Below are 20,336 nucleotides of genomic sequence, written 5' to 3' on the forward strand. Positions count from 1 at the left end.
GTTCCCACCCTTAGAAGCTTTCCTGTTCCAAGCCTCCCTTGCCTCCTGGGTGCACTGGGAAGCCATGAATTTGCCATCTGTGGCCCTGTCTCCATCCAACTCCCAGCACCTGATAGATCCTGAGCCTCTTCATTCCGCTTGTGGTGGAGGCCTGTGTCCTCCAACATGGCCTCCATCTCCAGCTGGGCCTCCTCCCAGGACTTTCCTTTCAGCTGGGCATAGAACAGTATGTGCTCAGCCACCGTGAGGCTAGGAGGACGGGACAACGAGAAAAGCAATGGCTCAGCACTTCCACTTCTAGCAGCCGATCTTACAGAAATAATTGAGGACAAGTATTCTTGATTGAGCAATCAAGATGCTCACTGCGGTGGTGTTTATGATACAAAACAAAAATAGCAGACCCTGCTTAAATAGCTAATAAGAGGATGGCTTACATAGTTCATTCATACAATGGAATAGTCTGTAAACATTAAATATTATTTTATAGAAGAATATGTAATGACAAGAAAGATGTTCATGATATCTTATGTTTAAAAAAGCAATCCTTTTTTTGAAAAAAATGTCAGGTTATAAAATTGTATGCATAGTTTTACTATTCTTTATGATTTTAAAGTATATGTGTTTATCTATCTATATATGTATAGGAGAAAGTTCTAAAAAAATTATATACCAATATGTTAACAGTGGTTATCTCTGAGTAGTGAAATTACAGGTGACTTTTATTTTCGATTTTTTGTTTACCGATATTTCCTTCCTCCCTCCTTCCCTTTCCTTCCTCCTTCCCCTTCCCTTTTCTCCCCTCCCTTCATCCCCTCCCTCTCTCACTTTCTTTTTTCCCTCCTTCCTTCCTCCCTTCCTTCCTTCCTCCCTTCCTTCCTCCCTTCCTTCCTTCCTTCCTTTCTTCCTTCTTTCCTTTCTTCCTCCTTCCTTCCTTCCTTCCTTCCTTCCTTCCTTCCTTCCTTCCTTCCTTCCTTCCTTCCTTCCTTCCTTCCTTTTCTTCCTCCCTTCCTTCCTCCCTTCCTTTTTTTTCTTTCACAATGACTACGCATACCTTCTTAGATAAGAAGTAAAAGATACCTTATTGGGGAAAAAAAGTAACTGAAAAGCCCCCTGAAAAGTTTGCCTTTCATGCCATGGCTTACACAGGAAAAAGGAACAATGGTCCTCCTGTCTTTGGTCCCTGAAAGGAAATACTTCAGGGCTGCACAAGGGGCTAGGGGATCAATCAGCTGCTCTGTCAGAGTGAAGGCAGCTTCATCCTTCTGATGGGGAAGCCCTCAGCTCTGAGCAGCAGAGCCAGAGTCCCATATTCTGAGGGACAATTCTCACTGGAAGTAGGACAAAGGACCTTAAACATGGGGGAAACAAAATAAGAGTCTGTATCTCTGCCTGTGCCCCGGCCCAGCACCCCTGAGCTGGGCTCTAGAAAAGTGTGCTGGGGGCAGAGGTGAGGAGAGGGGATGGGGAGGTCTCAGTTCCTGTGTTGCTTACTGGTGGAACAGGATGTTGTGCTGTGGACACATGCCAAGGCTCTGTCGGATTGCATCCAGGCTGGTTTCAATGTCCCTTCCTCCAACGAGCACAGTCCCAGAGGTTGGGGGCAACAGACCCGTCAGGATGGACCTGCAGAACACAGGAGTCAGTGGCAGAAGAGATGGCCTTTAGCAACATGCCTTAGGAGGGCTGCCCCACACTACGTTCGGTGAGAACTCTCACTGGATTCCTGCCTGAGCTGTCAATCAAACCCAAACCGCTGTTAGCTGTGGGGCCCCCTTAGCACCAGCGTGTGCATTCAGGCCCTAATGCAGAGGGCCACCTCGGCCATCCTTCTCTGCTAATTATTTCCTGGGGCTCCCAGGCCAACGCTGAGGGCCTCTGGGATTCCCAGCCTCAGAATGTTCATATGCAGTCACAGGTATCCCCAGCTCAGCCATCACAGAGCCTGGTGTTGGAGAGGATCAATAAAAGGTGTTTGGTGCATGACTCAAGGCTTTGCCTCCTGGGTGAGCAGTCATGGCTATTGAAAAGCCAGGTGTCATCATCATAAAGCCGGGTAAGGTCTTGATGAAGGCGATAACTCTAAGCAGTCCTAGGCATTTGTTGATTAACTGATGGAAGCCAAGCATGGGAATTACCACCATCAGTATTAGCTTTGGATCCAAAATATAAAAAGCCCAAGAGCAACGGTGGGCATTTTTTTTGTGTGTGTGTGAAATGGGAACTATGACTCCCATGTCCCTAGGCTGTTGTAAGGCTTAAATGAGTTAATACACTTACAACATTAGAACAGAGCCAGCATAAAGTAAAACTCAAAAATATTATTACTGTTAGTATTAAACATTGTTTTAACCCCTGGGGGAAGTTGCATGTCAGCAGCTGATGAAGTAATGTGTTTGCCTTTGCGGAACCCTGGGGTGCTGGACTTGACTTCCAGCTCTCTGACCATATCAGTTAGCGTGGAGAGAAATCAGATGGATGCAGGACCGCCACACCCAGCTCTGTCCCTGAGTTCTGATACCAGCTCAGGCTATCTGAACTCGTCCTGATGGAGAAGCTGAAATCTCCGCGGATCCACCACTAGAGGGAAACAGAACCAAATAGAATGGCACCGGCCCCACATTCCATTCACACTGAACCGCCCTAGAGAACATTCCATCACAGGGTGTACACACTGCTGTTCCTTCCTGGGGCTCTCCAAAGGACGTGAAGATTGTGTCACGTGGGTTCGCTGTCCCCTGTGAGGTCCGTGTCTGCTGCTCCTTGGGAAACCATGGCGGGCCCTGTTCTCCTCTCAGCAGATGGCGCTCGGGTCCCTTGGAGGAGAGCGGGACGCCTGCAGAGCTGACAGGGCCACGCAGAGCCCTTCGCCTTCCGTGCCCTGACCTTCTGTTGCCCGTCGGTTACTCCACAGGCCCCTCTAGAGACTGATTGCTTTTTGGCTTTTTTTTTTTTTACTTTCTCCAGAACTACCACTAACCCTCATCAGCTGATGTTGAAGCCTGCCTAATGATTGGTAGGAAAAGGAATTTTCCTTGAAAATAGCAGGACTCTGCCTGGTGTGGTGGTTCATGCCTGTAATCCCAGCACTTTGGGAAGCTGAAGTGGGCAGATCACCTGAGGTCAGGAGTTTGAGACCAGCCTGGCCAACATGGTGAAACCCTGTCTCTACTTAAAAAAAAAAATACAAAAATTAGCTGGGCGTGGTGGTATGCACCTGTAGTCCCACCAACTTGGGAGGCTGAGGTGGGAGAATCGCTTGATCCTGGGAGGTGGAGGTTGCAGTGAGCCAAGATCGCACCACTGCACTCACCACTGCACTCCAGCATGGGTAATGGAGTGAGACACTGTCTCAAAAAAAAAAAAAAAAAAAAAAAAGAAAAAGAAAGCAAAGCAAAGAGAAAGGAAATAGGGAAATAGCAGGACTCTATAGCTTCCATGCACGTGATGACAGTGGCCATGATTTGATCACCACCATGGACTGTTGGGATGGGGGAAAGACTCAAGGTGTGAGAAACAAGAGGCAACTGCGGAGCCTGGCTTTTGCCCCCACTGAGCCATGACCACTCAGTGGCCTCAGGAAAGTCACTTCAGCTCTCTGAATGAATGTCCACTTCCCCAGCACACAAAAGGGGCAATAAACTTATTCTACCTCCCCCTCAAGAAAATACATATGAGTGAGCTTTGAATATTGCAGCAAGCTTTTACACATTCTTGGGGCCACAAATATTTGTCACTAAAATTTGTGGGAAAGAGTAGACAGCCGCTGACAGGGAAAGACTAAGCCAGGAAATGCCAGGCTAGCATGGCAGCCAGCTTCTCTGCTGGAAGACTCACAAGGTGGTGGTTTTCCCTGCTCCATTGTGGCCGAGGAATGCGGTGATCTGGTTCTCATAGAAGGTGATGTTCAGACGGTCCACAGCTGGCCGGCCATAGGGCTCAAAAATCTTCACCAGATTCTTCACACATACCCCAGGAACCCACCCTGGATGCTCACGTTCAAAGAAGGAGTCTTGGAGGAAAATAATGAACATGATGTAAACATAATGCCTAATTACACGGCCCCAGGGCTTTTTCTCCAGTCCTTGTCTTCTGCCTGTAACATCACCTGCCCCGTAGACTGCAGAATCATAATAGTAATAATAGCATCAAACATTTATATAGCACCTCCTATATGCCAGGCACTGCTTCAACTGCTTTACACAAATTACCTCAATGTACTTTTATAACGGTCCTAAGGTGTAAACATTTATTAGGCACATTTCCATAGCCGAGGAAACCTCAGACACAGAGACATCAACTCTCCTATTAAGGACACATAGGCATGAGTGGCAGAGTTGGGATTTGAACCCAGAGCCCATGCTCATCAGAGTGCACTCACTGTCTATAGGGAGAGTTGGCCCCAAGCTCAACCTTGGTCCTAGGCCCTCATTGCCAACAGTCCATGGAGCATTTCCTCATGAATTTCTGGAAGCGGCTTAGGCTCTTCATCTTCCCAAAACAACATCTGCTTTCAGACTCTCCCATGACCTTTTCTGGACCGCCATTCTCCTAGTCACCTTGGCTTGAATCTTTGAGTTGACTTTGACTAAGGCTTCTTGCTCCTCAGAACTCCCAGAGTTGTCCAATGGGTAGGGCAGTCCACGCTTCCCCATCACCATCCCTCAAATCCCACTCCCCTCCATCCTCCTCCCATGCCCCCTCCACTGCAGACCCTCACCTAGTGCTCTCACTTCTCCCTGACCTCCCATCTCTCCCTGCTTCATTTCACCCTATATGGCACAGCTTAATTTGTCATCTTAATACTGTAGCTTTAAGCATTTGTTTCCCTAGGGGTAGAAATTCCACTGTTTCTTCTGTGTGTGCCTCCTGGCCTTGCCTGCAACTGAGGTGGAATCAGTCCCCAGCCTCCTGATTTCAGCCTTGACTTTCCATTGTGGGAGGAGGATCTTCCCAGAGGCATGGTGTACTGCAGTGGGCAGTACACCCCTGTGGTGGGCTGGAGGGATAATAGCCAGACCCTCTCCTGCCCTGTCAGGCAGAGCCCGGGGCCTGTGCTGCCTGTCTAAACCCAGAGCATTTTGGCCACAGAGAAATGCATATGCTTAGGGAATGAAAAGCCTTGGGAAAAATACAGAACTAGTTTAAGAGAGAAGATGAGGGCAGCAAAAGCCAGGAAAAACACAACTTGTAAACCTGGGTCATCAGTTTAGGGATTATTAGGTAACTTCCACTGTCAGGAAAGGCTTCTGATGGTTTCAATGAATGGCCTTCTAGATTTGTAAGCCGTAAGTGAAGTGTAGTCAGCTCCCCTGGAGTCTCTTTCCCCCTGGACACAGAAGCATTTATTTTTGTCTTTCCTTATAGCTCATATCCGCTTTAAGTCCCAGTGACCAAAGTTATTGTTCTTGCTAAATCCTCGGAAGTCAGCACATTTGTGCAGCTCACTTGGGATTTGCCTAACAAGGGCACAGGCACACTACATAGTTGGTATTTGCTTTCTCCAGGAAATATGCGCTAATGTCTGGGCTGAACCATTCATTCCACACACATGCAGATGGACCTCTGAGAAGGGATCTGGTTTAACACTTGTCAACAGAGTCAGTTTCCTGGGCTTATTTCCACCCTTGCCATGAGATGTTTTGCTCTGGCCCTCTGCAGTGCTTACAGCCTTTTCCTCGCCTCTGCTGTGCATTCTTTATTGGGGTTTTACCATGTATTCCTTCTGGGTGTTCCGGATCCTCTGTTTCTTCTGTTAGGGGCTCGGTCTTTTCCAGGGCTCTTTCTTCTCTGGTTGAACACCCTGCACCAATCAGAAGCCAGTGTTACTCTACCTCCGGGAGCTGAGAACCAGCAAAGGCAGGAAAGGAGGGGAGAGGTACGGGGAGCAAATGAGTTTCCTAGCCAGCCTCTGACCTGCTTTACGGCTGTGCAGTACTCAAGCATGATTGCACAATCTTTGCCAGTCCCAGAGGAAGATTTGTAACAGGCGCTTAGACTTGGAGAGTTTCACCTCCTCCTCTCAATGTGCCAGGAGGAGCCCACAGTTTCAGAAATTGTGATTTTAAAAAAATTAAGAAAACCAGTTTTGAATTTGAAATGAGTTAATTTTCTTTAGCCCACCACTGGTCCATTTTACTCCAATCCAAAACATGTGAAAGTCATGGCGAACCTTGAGTAAAAGCCTATTCAGGAGCCAGATGCGGTGGCTCACCCCTGTAATCCCAACACTTTGGGAGGCCAAGGCCGGCAGATCACAAGGTCAGGAGTTTGAGACCAGTCTGACCAACATGGTGAAATCCCGTATCTACTAAAAATAAAAAAATTAGCCAGGTGTGGTGGCGTTCACCTGTAATCCCAGCTACTCAGGAGGCTGAGGCAGGAGAATCACTTGAACCCAGGAGGCGGAGGCTGCAGTGAGCCAAGATAGCACCACTGCAGTCCAGCCTGGGCGACAGAGTGAGACTCTGTCTCAAAAAACAAAAACATAAAGTCTATTCAAAGTGCTATGATGGGCAGCCAGCTTAAACTGCAGCTTGAGAAATGGTTTACCTGAGAAATTCACCTAGATGGGCATTTAAGTATCTTGGAATTAACACCAGGGTTGAGCCTGGTGATGGTATTAATACAAGCCTGGACAAACTGTGAAGTGTGGTATAAACACACACATCGCACACACACACACACACACACACACACACACACAGACACTTTTTGGCAAACTTGGCATTTGGTTTAAAAAGACATCAGGACATCCTGGAAGGGGAAGAGAAGCAGAAGGACCAGTCAGTCTGCCAGACAGGAAGGCAGGGACAGGAGGAAAGCACTGTCACCAAGCATCCAAGGGCTCTCGGCCTCAAGTGCACACACAAGAGCAGGGCGAGATTTCTCAAGGCAACAGCCACCCAGGGCCCCTCTGTCCCCTGCCCTCTGAAAACGTGCGGGATATGTGCTGGAGCGGCAGGTAGTGGGCCTGGTGGTCAGGGACCTGCCGCCTCTAGTACTGTTCTTCTATTTCTGCTTCCTGCAGGACTTTTGAATCTATGCCCCACGGTTCCTTTGATCACTTTACTAGCTACCAAACTGCACAAATAGGTAATGAACTAGCAAGAGGAAACATCCTCTTAAAGAGTTTAATCACTGGAATGAGTTTCCTGCCAGGCAATATATGTGCAAGTTCCAGATTTTGTCCCAAGTGACCAATAGGGGAAGATACTGGATGTCTCCTGGGCTTCATTTTTTATTTTTTAATCTGTGAAAGGAGGGAGGTTGGATAGACACTCAGCTCTTTTCTGGTTTTAGAGAGTTTTAGAAATCCATTTCAGTCCAGCCTATGAGACAGGTGAAAAATATTTGCCTTCCGTTGGCAAACATATTTGTGATTCACTTTTGAAGGAGCATATTTTTCTTATGATTTCTTTTTTTCTTAAGAGGCAGAGTATCTGTTGGGATTGTAGAGGAAAAAAAATGCCCACAAGCCCTGATATTCATTGACATTAAAAACATTCTAGGAATACACCCCTGTGTTGAAATTTTTCATTTATTATATGATAATTTTATTATAGTAAACAATTAACAAGTTTACAGGTAGACAAGATGAATAAGTCAATACAATGAAAAAATCCTGAGCTGTCAACGTGCTGTTTGTTTGACCCAGTGAAAACAAAAGCAAAAAGAAAAAGAAAAAAAAAAAAAAAAAAAAACCTGACCAAACCTTTTAAAGGCCCTAGACTAATCCCCTAGAGAAAACAAACATCGATCTCAGTGCTTACAGGATAAGTCCTGGCCCAGGCCCAACAATACAAAGTAAAGAACAGGTAGGTGGGCAACAAACAGACCGGAGAGTGCTTCCTTCGCTTGCAGAGCCTCCCAGCTCTAGGGGAGCCCTCCGCTCACACTCTGGAATTTCTTTGCTTTCTCAGACCTCACAAAAGAGTCTGTTTCTCCCTGCTTCTAGAACTTTCTCTAGTTAGGCCTCCTGTTTGGTTCAGTAGTAAAGGTGCCTTTTACCTAAGATGTGTTGTGGGCAAATGCCCTTTCAGCCTTCTTCCCCACCCCTAAGAAAGATCAACACCAGGAGAATCTGAGGCATTACCGTGAAGATAAACAGCTCTGCCTCAGCCCCAGGAGGAGTCTGCATCTTGGGAGAATAAACTAACTTATATTTTGAAAAGGCAGAGAAGAATAAAACAGCACGAGGAAGGCCGTGGGAGACGAATGCAAAGGTTCCTTCATGATTCCCTGGATTTCTGCTTTATACTGAAAAGTTGCAAAAGTTCTTTGAACCCTGCAGTGGCTTGGCCTTTTTTAAATAGGGCAATTTAGTCTACTGGACAAAGTGTACAGGACACAGGGCTTCATCCATGATCAGCCATTCATGATCACACAGGGCCCAGTGACTCGTGAAAGGTAGGCTCCCAGACGCTGCAATGCCTATTAAGGGGCAGAGTCCCAGGAGGCAGCTGACTCATCAGGAATCACACCATTTACATAGAAGGCCACCTCTGTGACCCATACGCATCCTGCACAGAGCCCAAGGAGCTGATTTCAAACATTAAGATTTGTGTTTTAAAGGACTCACCTTCACCGCCAAGCCAATACGACTCTTGCATAAGAAAGTACCAAGGAAGCGGGGTTCCATAGTCTCCTAAAAATAGAAACAAAGAAACAGAGAAGGTCGAAGGAGTCTCCCTATCCTACCTTACCGCAGTTCTATCAGATCCAGGGTTTATCTACCTCAAATTGTAACTACAGGTATTTGTAGTTATCATTACATGGCTACTCTCAGGCTCCTAGAAAGACTACTCCTTCCAACATATTTTTATCCACATGGTCATGTTTTTGGGGTGTTATAAGCAACAGTAAGACCAATAATCTTGGTTGACATTAGTTTTCCAAGAAAATATTTCATGAGATTATTAAATCAAGTCCTTTTCCAGGAGTCAGATAATAACAATGGTGATCATCACTAACATGTACTGGATATTCTTTCTGTGGCAGGCATTGCTGTGAGTGCTTTCCATGTGTTAAATAATTTAAACCTCAAAACAATCCCAGGAGATAGGTAGTAATATTATTCGTGTGAAAAAGGACTGAGGCACACTGAGCTTGAGCCGTCTACCCCTGGTCACAGATAGTTGCCCTGGTCACAGAGAGTTAAACAGAAATGTAGGAATTCCAACACAGGTAATCCAGTTCTAATGTCACTGTTTTTAATTCTACACCCCCACCCCTCATTCTGCTGGATCCACCAGGGTTCCAAGAAAAAGACTCCCAAATTTCTAGTCCAGTTCTCTTTGAAAGTTCTGCTCCCTACAAAATGTTGATTTTGTAGAATCATGGTCTCAGCTTTTTTTAAGAGTTGCCATATGTTTCATGGCCTTTGCTGCCACTGAACTGTCTATTCCTCGGGGCAGATCTGGATCTTTATCTCCACCACTCTATTCCCGGAACCTGGCCCTGCTGAGCCTCACACACAGGTGCTGTTCAGTAAATAGCTGGTGAATAAATGAAAGCTTTAGCTTGGCTAAAATAAAACTTTTGAATTATGCACAAATTTTCATTTTAATCAGCTAATTTTCATCTATTATATCTCTTTCCAACAGTCTAGTAGGATAGAAAAAGCAGACTAAGTTCAAGTGTCTTGTTCAAAGTCACCGTCATGGGTTGAATTTGGTCTCCCTCCAAAAAGATATGTTGGGGTCTGTAACATAATACAAAATATACTTGGTCTTTGTTCCCAGCTCCTGTGCAGGGCACAGATCTCCTAAAACCCTTGGAATTTCCTGGCAGAAAGGAGTGTCTTTTTTTATTCATAATGAGCCCTTTCCTCCACCACATCTGAGTTTATGCTAATGATGTGACTCAGGGTAGAGCCCCAAGATAGCTGCAGTTTCTTGGGACTGGTCGCCAGAAAGACCACCCATGTGAAGAATGGAACTTTCAGTCCCAACCTTCAACCTCCAGACATGTGAAGAATGGAACTTTCAGTCCCAATCCTCAACCTCCAGACATGTGAAGAATGGAACTTTCAGTCCCAACCCCCAACCTCCAGTAGGGGAGTAGTGAGCTGGAGATAGGGTTATAAAAACTCTTGAACAACAAGATTTGGAGAGCTTCTGGGTTGCTGAACACTTTGAGGTGCTGGGAGGGTGGTGTGTCTAGAGAAAGCATAGAAGCTCTGCCCCCAATCCCATACCGTGCTTCTCTTCCATGTGGCGGTTCCTGAGCTGTATCCTTCATTTTAAAGCTGTGATTGTAAGTACAGGACTTTGGCAAAAGTGTGGGTAGCCTGGGCACCACATTTCCAGCTGGCATCTGAAGAGGGGGCAGTCTTGTGGGACTGAACCCGTGGAGTCTGTGTGAATTCTGGATAGTGTCAGAATTCAATTGAATTCTTGGACAACCCATTAATATAGGAGAATTGGTTGGTGCCAAAACAACAACAACAACAACAAAAACCAAAACACACATTTGGTGTCAGAAGTGGTGTCAAGAAAAAAGACACCAGAGTGCTAACCCCAGGTACCTCATAATGTGGCCTTGTTTAGGAACAGGGTCATTGCAGACGTGATTAGTTGAGATGAGGTCACCTGGGAGCAAGGTAGGCCCCTAATCCAATCCAGCTGGTGCACTTATAAGATGGCCATGTAAGACAGGGAGAATGCCATGTGCAGATGGCCATGTAAGACAGGGAGAATGCCATGTGCAGATGAAGGATCAGAAGGGTGCATCTACAAGTCAAGGAGTGGCTAAGCACCTATAGGTTTCAGAGGGAGCATGGCCCTGCCAACACCTTGATTTTGGACTTCTAGTCTTCAGAGCTGTGAGATATAAATGGCTGTTGTCTAAGCCGCCCAGTTAGTGGTATTTTGTTATGGCAGCTCTAGTAAACGAATGCACCCATGCCACTAGGATGCAAACCCAGGCCTCCTGACCCAGTCTAGAGGCCTTCCTCCTATTGAGGGTGGCTGCTTACCTATTTCTGCCAACAAAGGCTGCCCTGAGATGATCTGAGAGATGTGAGTTTGTCCCTCCTCATGGACTGGACCAGCCTCACCGTTTCCTGCCTGTTCTTGGCTATAGCATCAAGAGCCAGGCATGGCTGTTATAGCACAAGAAGGCTGTCGGCTGACTTGGAGACCACTCAGATGAAGGTGGGGCAGCTCTAATGACCAGAAAATGCTAATTTGAAGGAAAATTTGATTTTCTACCAAGTAAATACACGACTGTGCAAACAGCCAATTTACAAAAGCTGATTTTCCATGCTACAGATTAATTAGATATTTATTCAGTGCCACCAAAGGTCAGGCACTATTCTGGGCACTGGGACTGTCACAGTTAACAAAATAGACCACGTGCCTGCCCTCTGGGCTCATTTCTACTAAGGGCAGAGAGTCAGTAAATACGTGCACAAGATACATCATCATATCAGATGTTGAAGAATGTTCCCCAAAATAAAGTAGGGTAAGGGGATGGGAACCCTGAAGGAATGTTGTTTATAGAGCCATAGATATGTAGATCTCTTCAGTCTGGAAAGATCCCTGTGATAATGTGACATTTGAACAAAGACCTTAACAAAGTAAGGAAGCAAGCCTGCAGATATGAGGGGTGGGTTGGGGGGTCGGGGGAGAGAAACGTGCTTCTGGCATGAGAACAGCAGGTGGAAAGGCCCTGAAGAGGAAATGCACTTGGTGTATTAAACAGTCAGTAAGGAGGCTGACGTGGCTGGAGCAGAGGAACATGGAGGAGAAGGGAAAATCATGAGATGAGGAAGAAAGTTGGAGGCCAGATAATGAAGCATCTTGGAGGCCAGGGTTAAGACACCGGGTTTTACTCTGAACGAGAGGAAAAGCCAGTGGAGGCATTTGACAGAGAGGGCTGACACCATATGACCTTGATTCTGAAAGGATCTCCCTGAATACAGTGTGGAAAATGGACTGATGCGAGGTGGTAGTGGAAGGAAGAGGCTGGGACTGGGAAGGTTAGGTGGTGACAAGAGATCAGATTCTGGATTTGTTTCTCAAGTAAAGCCAGTAGGATTTGCTGGTGGATTTTTGACTTCTAGATTTAAACTTCAAATGCTGGCTCTGACAAAGAGCTTAGAAGCAATGAAATTTAAACTAGATGAATGGCGAGGGCTGGGGATCTGAAGAACTCAATTACCTTTACCCTATAGAGGGGGATGCTTACCTGGAAACACCTGGTCAAGGTACCAAGCGAGTAAGCCATAGACAGCAGCATCAAGGAGCATCATCTGCATGGACATCAGGAAGCTGAATTCGTCCCCTTCCGTGGGACTGTTTCCGATGTTGCTCCACTGCAGCCCCAGGCCTTGCTCTTCAAAGCGAACCAGGTACTCAGTGCCAAATCCAAATGCCACCGGAGACAGCAGGCTCTGCAGTGAGGCAGAGAGGGCACAGAAAATGAGCAGTGCCTTTTATCTAATGCAACAGCACCCAGATGCCCTCAAGGTAGAGGGGAGGACCAAAAGAGGGTCCCCATTGCCTCCCAGTGTAAGGTCACCTCAGGAGGGGTGAAGGCCGTCTTTCTCTAGACAGCTAGGGGGAGTTCAGAGTGTCTCTCTGCAAACAAGAGAGTCTCTAGCCATACAGTCACAAAAAACCATGAAACAATTCTCAGCCCAGCTCTAATCCACAGTTACGAGACCTATAGCTTCCTAGTGATCTACGTACCCAAGAAGGTGGCCTCAAAGTTCCATCTGCCTACTCAAGGATTATCAAAATAGCCCAGCTCTGCCCACAGATGAGTCATAAGGATTTCTTGCCACTAATCCATTGTGATCGTTTTAGAAACTTGGGTGCAATAAATGGCAGCGATTGATTTCTTATTTAACCTAAGAAATGAAAGGCAGATGCCCTGACACCTCTGGAGCCCAATAAGTGTGAGTCGTGAGAATAAGTCAGACTTTCTGTCTTTTCCCAGTGAGGGCAGGTGGTCATCCCTTCTTGACTCTACAGCACAGAGACAGGGAGACTCCGGAGGACAAGGGGAACTGCACCCTCCAGGGCCAGAGGCTGATTAGAGGGTGGAAATGGCCCATTTGAAAACAATTAGAGAAAAGACAGTGCTCTTTGTCTGGGTCTGGGAATTGTGAACTAGGAAGTTTCTCAGGCCATCAGAAGTCAGTTTCCGGAGTCCTCTCCTGGCTGGCAAGCCTGACTCTGTGGACAGTCTCATTCTGCACTTCTTTCTGCAAGCACTGGTAGAGCATGTTAAAGATACTTGTGGAAATACTCCAAGTTTGTTCTGAAGCAAAACAAAAACTTGTAATTAATGGAAACATCTCTTTAGACCGAGAGTAAAGTGGCGAGCTCCCTCCCTTCTGATTCTTCTCAAAGAATGGGAAAGGAAAACTAGTGAAATGGGCTGCTGGCTCTCTCTTGTGAGTAAACCAAGGGACCCATGAGTTGAACTGGTTTTTTAATGACTTTCCAGGGCACATGAATCAAGCAGGTGTGGTGAGGAGTCACTGTTGCATCGCTCAGGGTGAGAACTCCTCCCACTTTTGCCCCTGTACCTTTTAGCCTCACATGAACCTTTTAACCTTAGGTCAAAGGCAAAGTGGACCCCCTTAGAGGGCAGGCTGGGTCTTCAGGACTGCTACAGACCCTTCCGAGGAAACGTGTCATAGGACAGGGGCCAGCCCAAGGGCCTCACCACAGCCTTCTTCAGCTCAGCGGTCATGCGGTCCTGCCAGGCGAAGCACAGGATGTGTGGCAGGTAGAGGGTGAAATAGATGATGCCACTACAGGCTGCTGCCACACTGGCCTTGGAGAAGAAGGTGCTGAGCAGGAGGCACAGCATGATGGTGGCAGTGGAGAAAGCCAACAAGAACAGGAAGAGGATGAATGGGTCGCTGTAATGTAGGATTCTTCCATGCTGAAACCAAGAGGCCATGCGTCAGTAATGCCTGCCCTTGTCCGGACGCCTTCTCACTCTGCCCTAAAGGGCTCTCTCAAACGAGCCTGTTGTTAGTGTCTAAATTTCTACAATGCACACTCCATGCGACGAGTTCCTTTAATCCTAGGAATGCCGTTTTCCCTGGGAAGAGTAACACATTAGACTCCTATCAGTCATCAGTAATGTTAAAAAAAAATTAATTGGGAGACCATTAGGCTGAAACGGGCCCAGCATTCTGTGTTCCTACATCAGCAAACCAAAACCCAGCTCAGAGAAAGTTAACTAACCACAGACTGCCCACTACCTCTAATCAGGGACTTTCCCTGTGAACCAATCAAATACTTGCTTTGTTTTTCTTTGTCTTGCTTCCCTACCCCTCCCAGAGGTGCCCTGAACCACTTGTGATCTGGAGCCTCCTGTGAATCAGTTTGCTGGAATCAACTCTTTAACATTTTAATGTGCCTAAGTTTCTCTTTTAATAGTATTTATTAAGTGTTAAGTAAGCAAATCCTTGGTGAGAAGAGTGGTAATGTGGAGAAATATGGCTGGGACAAGGGAGGAAGACCTGGGTAGGGCATCTTGGAGCATCTCCAGGGCCCTGGATAAACCAGGTATATGGGAAACAAAAGAGGGAGATGGGAGGGGACTCCAGAGGAGCTTCAGCGTTTTGCCTGGGGCCTGGCCTGCCCGATGCCATCATCTGTACTTGATTTTCTGAGATTTGCTACCCACACAGGTGAAAACGTCAGTAATTAATCCAAATCACTTGGAAATGGATTGATCCTCCCCATCCATGAATATCACACAAATACATTTCCTAGCACCTGCTGGCAGTACTCAGTAACTTTCACATTAACCAATGAATCAACCACTTTGGCTATGTAGAAAATAGGACCAAACTAACAACTTTCGCTAGGGGAACTGCTATCCCATTGCACTAGAGGATAAACTGAGATTGTCAAATGTATTAGACCTTCTTGGTTATCCTTTGCTAGAGGCATCCTATGAGGCACTTTACTCTCTGAACACGCACATGAGTACATAGAACTCATCCTGTGCTCTTCCCAGGAACATAAAGGAACAAACAGGTCCATGTCCTAAATGAGTTCTGATCAATTGGCAGTAGTTCCCTGGAGTTTTGGGTTCCTCTCATAGAAAAGAGAGACCGATGAAGTAGTATGTGTGATGGGTATGCGAGAGCTGAGTGGAAAGAACGTGCCTTTTGTCTGCTGTGGCTGCCATTTCTCCTTTCTGCTCTCCTGCCTGTGGGTACTGACAGAACAGACTGAAAACAGACAAAACAAATGGCAAGGGGGGGCGGGGCACAGAAGAGACCCATGCTTAACTAGAACCCAAATCTGAGGAAATCTAAATGAAAGTCTAGATTAGGACTCAGAGCTCCTGATTTTGTGGGTCACCCACACGCAGCTCCATAAAAATAAGTCCATGGCTGAACATGTGGCTTTTGGATGGAATCACTTTAAGGTAGTTGTTGCAATTCTCAGAAGAATGAAATCAATTTCTTTTTTATGTTTATTTTTTTTAGACAGAGCTTTGCTCTGTTGCCCAGGCTAGAGTGCAGTGATACGATATTGGTTCACTGCGACCTCCACCTCCTGGGTTCAAGAGATTCTCCTGCCTCAGCCTGCTGAGTAGCTGGGACTACAGGCATGTGCCACCACACCTGGCTAATTTTTGTATTTTTAGGAGAGGCGTGGTTTCACCATGTTGGCTAGACTGGTCTGGAACTCCTGACCTGAAGTGATCTGCCCGCCTCCATCTCCTAAAGTGTTGGGATTACAGGCGTGAGCCACTGCGCCAGGCCTGAAATCAATTTTTTTTTTTTTTTTTTTTTTTTGAGGCGGAGTTTCACTCTCGTTGCCCAGGCTGGAGTGCAATGGCACGATCTCGGCTCACAGTAACCTCCACCTCCCAGGTTCAAGCAATTCTCCTGCCTCAGCCTCCCTAGTAGCTGGGATTATAGGCATGTGCCACCAGGCCCAGCTAATTTTGTATTTTTAGTAGAGACGGGGTTTCTCCATGTTGGTCAGGCTGGTCTCGAACTCCTGACCTCAGGTGATCCACCTACCTCGGCCTCCCAAAGTGCTGGGATTACAGGCATGAGCCACTGTGCCCGGCCTTGAAATCAATTTCTTATCCTTGCTCAAAACAAAGTCCCATAAACTTCTAGGACTTCTAGGACCACAAACTTCTAGGACTTTTCACTGACTTAAGCCAGAGGTGTAACTCACTCTGTGACCCTACAGTTTCACCAGCTGTGGCTTCCTCTGATGGCCACTTTTCTTTTTGTTTCTAATAGCTTGAATAACAAAGGGACCTTCCCATTGTCCCTGCTTCCAGCTTCTTTCCTGTGTTGCTGAGGTGGGGAGGAAGAGACAAGGGAAAGGTGGGAGAGTCATTCAAAGGAAAACCCTGTTTTGGTGTGGAAAGCTCTGTTTCCGTCATCACTGGAACAATGTTCCAGTTCCCACAAAGAGAAACCCTTTTGTGCATGAAACTCCTGGTGGACGTTTTTTACCTCACATCATGAAAGCTTTGAAGACCTAATGGCCCATTCTTAGGAGGGCAGATCTCAATGCTGCTTATCAACAAGGCAGGCAAAGTCTCATGGCTGTTGCTAGTCAGATGTTTACACATTTTTACTCCTTTAATTCTGAGGACACAAACGTGTTGGTACCAGGAAAAGGAGCAGACTGAGGGATGGGAAAGAACAAGGGAACCCTAGATGAGGACAAGGGGCTCAGCTCCTCCCCTCATCTCTTAGAACTTTGGTACCCTTTGCAAATGTAAAGCCACATCCAGGTGGGGTCACGTTGTTTGAGCAGAATGACCTCTACCTTAGCATTTGTCATCCTAGGACTCTAGCACAGGGCATAACCAAGGCCACAGATCACTGGATCACAGAGCCACACTAAAAAGACAAAACCTTCAGATTTAGTACATTTTACTGTAAGGAGAAAAGGCAAGATTTGGCTTAACTGGAGATGTTTTGTTTGAACAGGATCTGATGGAATATTTGTGGATCAGATGGGTACCTGATATGGGCCAGCATGGGATGGGAGACACTCAGCCAGTCTGTGGTCACTACACACACTGCCTAGTGTGGTGCAGCACTTCATATCATGATGGGAAAGAAGTAGAACAGGCTCAATCCGTCCATCTCCAGAGCCTGCAAAGCCTGAAGTCTAAAAATTATACCAAATTCCATCCAATAAAATATAAAAAATGACCTAAATTTATATCCTTATCATTTAACAAGTACAAACAATCATCTACGGTGGAGGAGCTAAAAATGAAGGATAGCAACATATTGCAAAATAATGTTTCATTTCCAAGTCTAGCTCTCAGAGGAGTTGCAAGTTTGCAGAGGACAGACCAACAGAAGCTGCCTGTGGCTATAAAAACTCCTTATCACTGAGGAAGGATGGACTCCAAATTCCATCCTTTAAAGAGAGAGAGGTCTTGGAGATTTTTCAGGTAGCAGAATGTTTTTTGGTGAAGCCATGTAGGAGGTGACCATGATGGTGATTAGTAAATAATCCAAATCTCCTCCCCTACTGCTACTGGAAAGGCAAAAGCCTTTCCCCATTTCAACTCTAGCCAGTAGTTACAATTGTAAGCCTAGGAAAACACTCCCTGAACCAATTTCTTCTGTGTTTGGAAAGAGAAGACTAGTTTAATTACACTATTACACTGTGCAGGGCTCTGCTAATAGCAGGTTCTCCAGATGGTCATGGAATGGGACTGGAAAGTCTGTGTGGACCATGGACCCCTGGGCAGGAAGTGGGAGATGGGAGGATGCTGTGATACAGTGGCTCCTTGAGAAGATTTTGTCTCTCTGAGTGTCTCCCACCTTGGCTAAAAGGAAGGGCTGGGAAGCTAGATGTCACACTCTCTTTGGTGGCCAGATGTCTAATACAGGCACATGAACAGGATGAAAGGGGAGAGGAACCAAAGTATTCAAGATTTTCTGGGCCTTCTCCATTTGGCTTACCATGATGAATATCGTCAGGAGGAAGATGCTCATTGACATGATGGAGAAGCTGTCCAGGAACCAGGTACACCAAATCACTGCATTGGAGACACCCTGATTTTTCAAGGTCTCCTTCAGTCTCAACTCCTTCTCCAAGACGATGCTCTTCACAGTCATGGAGACAGAATAGATCCATGCCAGCACCATGAAGATAGGGAAACAGCGGTTCAGGATGATCATGAAACTAAAGCAAGAGGAGAGAAGCAGAATAGTAGAGTGTTGTGTACCTGGTAGATGCAGAATAAATGTTTGTTGAATGAATGTGTTGAGAACAAAGCCCAGATGGAGGGAAATGAAAACAGGAAAACCTCCCCTGGACATTCAATGCACTGGAATCTTTTAATACATTCCACGTTAGCCCTGAAGCATTATTTTTTGTTTATAGCAGAGAGCTGGCTTTCTGGTTAGCCCAGGTGAATGCTCTACAAGTGAAATGTGTCAACAAAATTATATCCTCTATGTGAAAGATCTTCCCTGTTTAAGGCCTTGCAAGGACAAGACTGCAGACTGATGCTGAGGATGGGATCTGAGTAGATAGCTACATGCTGACACCGAAACCCAAGAGTGTGGAGCACTGACAAGGGCAAGTGGTGGTGGTAAGATCAATAACTTGGCTCTCCAAGGGGTCAGCCACCCCAGCACAGTCTGCCCGGGTAGGTCAAACTCTAATTACACAAAAAGACACTCAAAATAACTAATCAGTTTGGCACTTTCAGAAGGCAAATGATCCATCAATAAATTAGTTATCCAACAGACACTGGCTCCATCAGCAGCCATGCACAGGTGGACTAGACCCTGGTATATCCACCCGACAAACAGGGTAGATTTGATATACTGGAATGACTTTGTTGTGAGCTTTACACATGTTTTCCCTGTGTTTCATGTGCTAGTAAAGCCCTTGGGATTATTATCTATTGAAAACTGTTGTGTATTGTCACTGGAAGGGCCCAGTTCCAGCATGGGAGGGTTTCAGGAAGGGAAGCATACATTCGTAAAGCCTGCATTTCTGGGACTGGCCACCAGAGGACTCTCCCACACCAAATGACCTAGCTCTCTATTGCCTCCCCACACCCACCTCACTTCCCCACGAGCCACTCCCATTCTGATCCTAAAGTGGACCTGGGCTTTTGCCCCTGGCTCCATTTCCTAGCTCTGCCTATTATCCAAACCTAAACTAACTGCAGACTGGCCACTGTTATCTCAAGTTTTCTGTAGAGCTGAGGCTAGCAAACGCATTGGACAGTTATTAAAAGAGGGTTTCCTGTGTCCACACTGAGTTTTAGGTGAACTCAATTGTAGGTCTCTACTGCTGTTTTGGTAGTGTGTCTGACCCCATCTGTAATGACAAATGAGCCCTCCCAACCCTCCACCCCGGCCCTTTCTCTACCACCCCCCAGATCCATGTTCAGCGAAACAGTAGGCTGCTTGCTTGGCTTGCTGCTGGTCAACAGATACACAGGCCTGGGATGGGGGTGTCCAGGGAGGCGGGGCCTGAGCTCATCCAACACATTCCTCTGCCTTGTCATTGAGCATACATCATGGAAAAGTTAGTTAGGGAAGGGGCTGCATTATTCCAGGGCTCCCAGGAACCAGACCTACTGGCCATGCAGAGTCCAAAATGAACGCTGATGTGGCAATCATTGGGCAAACATTCTGACCAGAACCCTTCCACATACCAAACATACTACATAGGGGGGAATTTGTCCCCTCCCCGAGCCTCACTTCCCTTGCTTTAATTTTCCCCTTCCCTTTTCCAGCCACAACACCAACTCTTTTCCCTTTCCCACCACTGCACTGACTCATCTGTGCCTGCCTGGAGCTTGGGAGAAGCAGGTTCCTCAGTCAGTGCTCCATGCTCTCCAATTTGGCTCTGGTCCCTGGGGCTCTCTCCAAAGACACTGAATGCTTGAGAGCACACCAGCCCACCCCAGCCCACCCCAGCACCCCTATTAGCATGTCATGGAGGAGGGTCGCGAACATCTGACTCACGAATCGTCCACGAAGCAGGGGTAGGGCATCTGCTGGAGGTAGATTCCAACTGGAGCCTCTGCCTGCACCTGGCTCCTTGTGATCCCCTGTTCAACCATGTCCTGCAGATAGGCAAACCCACCCCAGATGTACCGGAAATCTTCCACAGGATCAGCTCTGGGACCAGAATCCCAGTACCTGAGAAGACACAGAGGGACAAAGGATGGGAATGGGCTTGGACAGCTCACTCACACCTCCCGACCACAGGGTGACTTGGAACTCATTCTCTTAAAACCTTTCTCCTTTTTTTTTTTTTTTTTTTTTTTTTGAGACGGAGTCTCGCTCTGTTGCCCGGACTGGAGTGCAGTGGCTGGATCTCAGCTCACTGCAAGCT

At 46.6% G+C, this 20,336-nt stretch overlaps 1 protein-coding gene across 2 annotated transcripts in view; it reads right to left on the reverse strand.

Annotated features, from left to right (window-relative positions):
• Positions 1-20,336, reverse strand: part of ABCA4 (ATP binding cassette subfamily A member 4) — a 139,570-nt gene that overhangs the window by 52,247 nt on the left and 66,987 nt on the right. For both annotated transcript variants that reach the window (XM_030936738.1, XM_010385128.2), the window contains exons 13-21: positions 19,964-20,140; positions 17,936-18,158; positions 13,678-13,899; positions 12,190-12,394; positions 8,579-8,644; positions 5,711-5,800; positions 3,835-4,009; positions 1,492-1,623; positions 110-249 (exon numbers count right to left, since the gene is read on the reverse strand). In XM_030936738.1, the coding sequence (XP_030792598.1) occupies positions 110-249; positions 1,492-1,623; positions 3,835-4,009; positions 5,711-5,800; positions 8,579-8,644; positions 12,190-12,394; positions 13,678-13,899; positions 17,936-18,158; positions 19,964-20,140 (1,430 nt within the window). The remainder of the gene's footprint in view (positions 1-109; positions 250-1,491; positions 1,624-3,834; positions 4,010-5,710; positions 5,801-8,578; positions 8,645-12,189; positions 12,395-13,677; positions 13,900-17,935; positions 18,159-19,963; positions 20,141-20,336) is intronic.

Source organism: Rhinopithecus roxellana, chromosome 8 (assembly GCF_007565055.1).
Source record: "Rhinopithecus roxellana isolate Shanxi Qingling chromosome 8, ASM756505v1, whole genome shotgun sequence".
NCBI lineage: Eukaryota > Metazoa > Chordata > Mammalia > Primates > Cercopithecidae > Rhinopithecus > Rhinopithecus roxellana.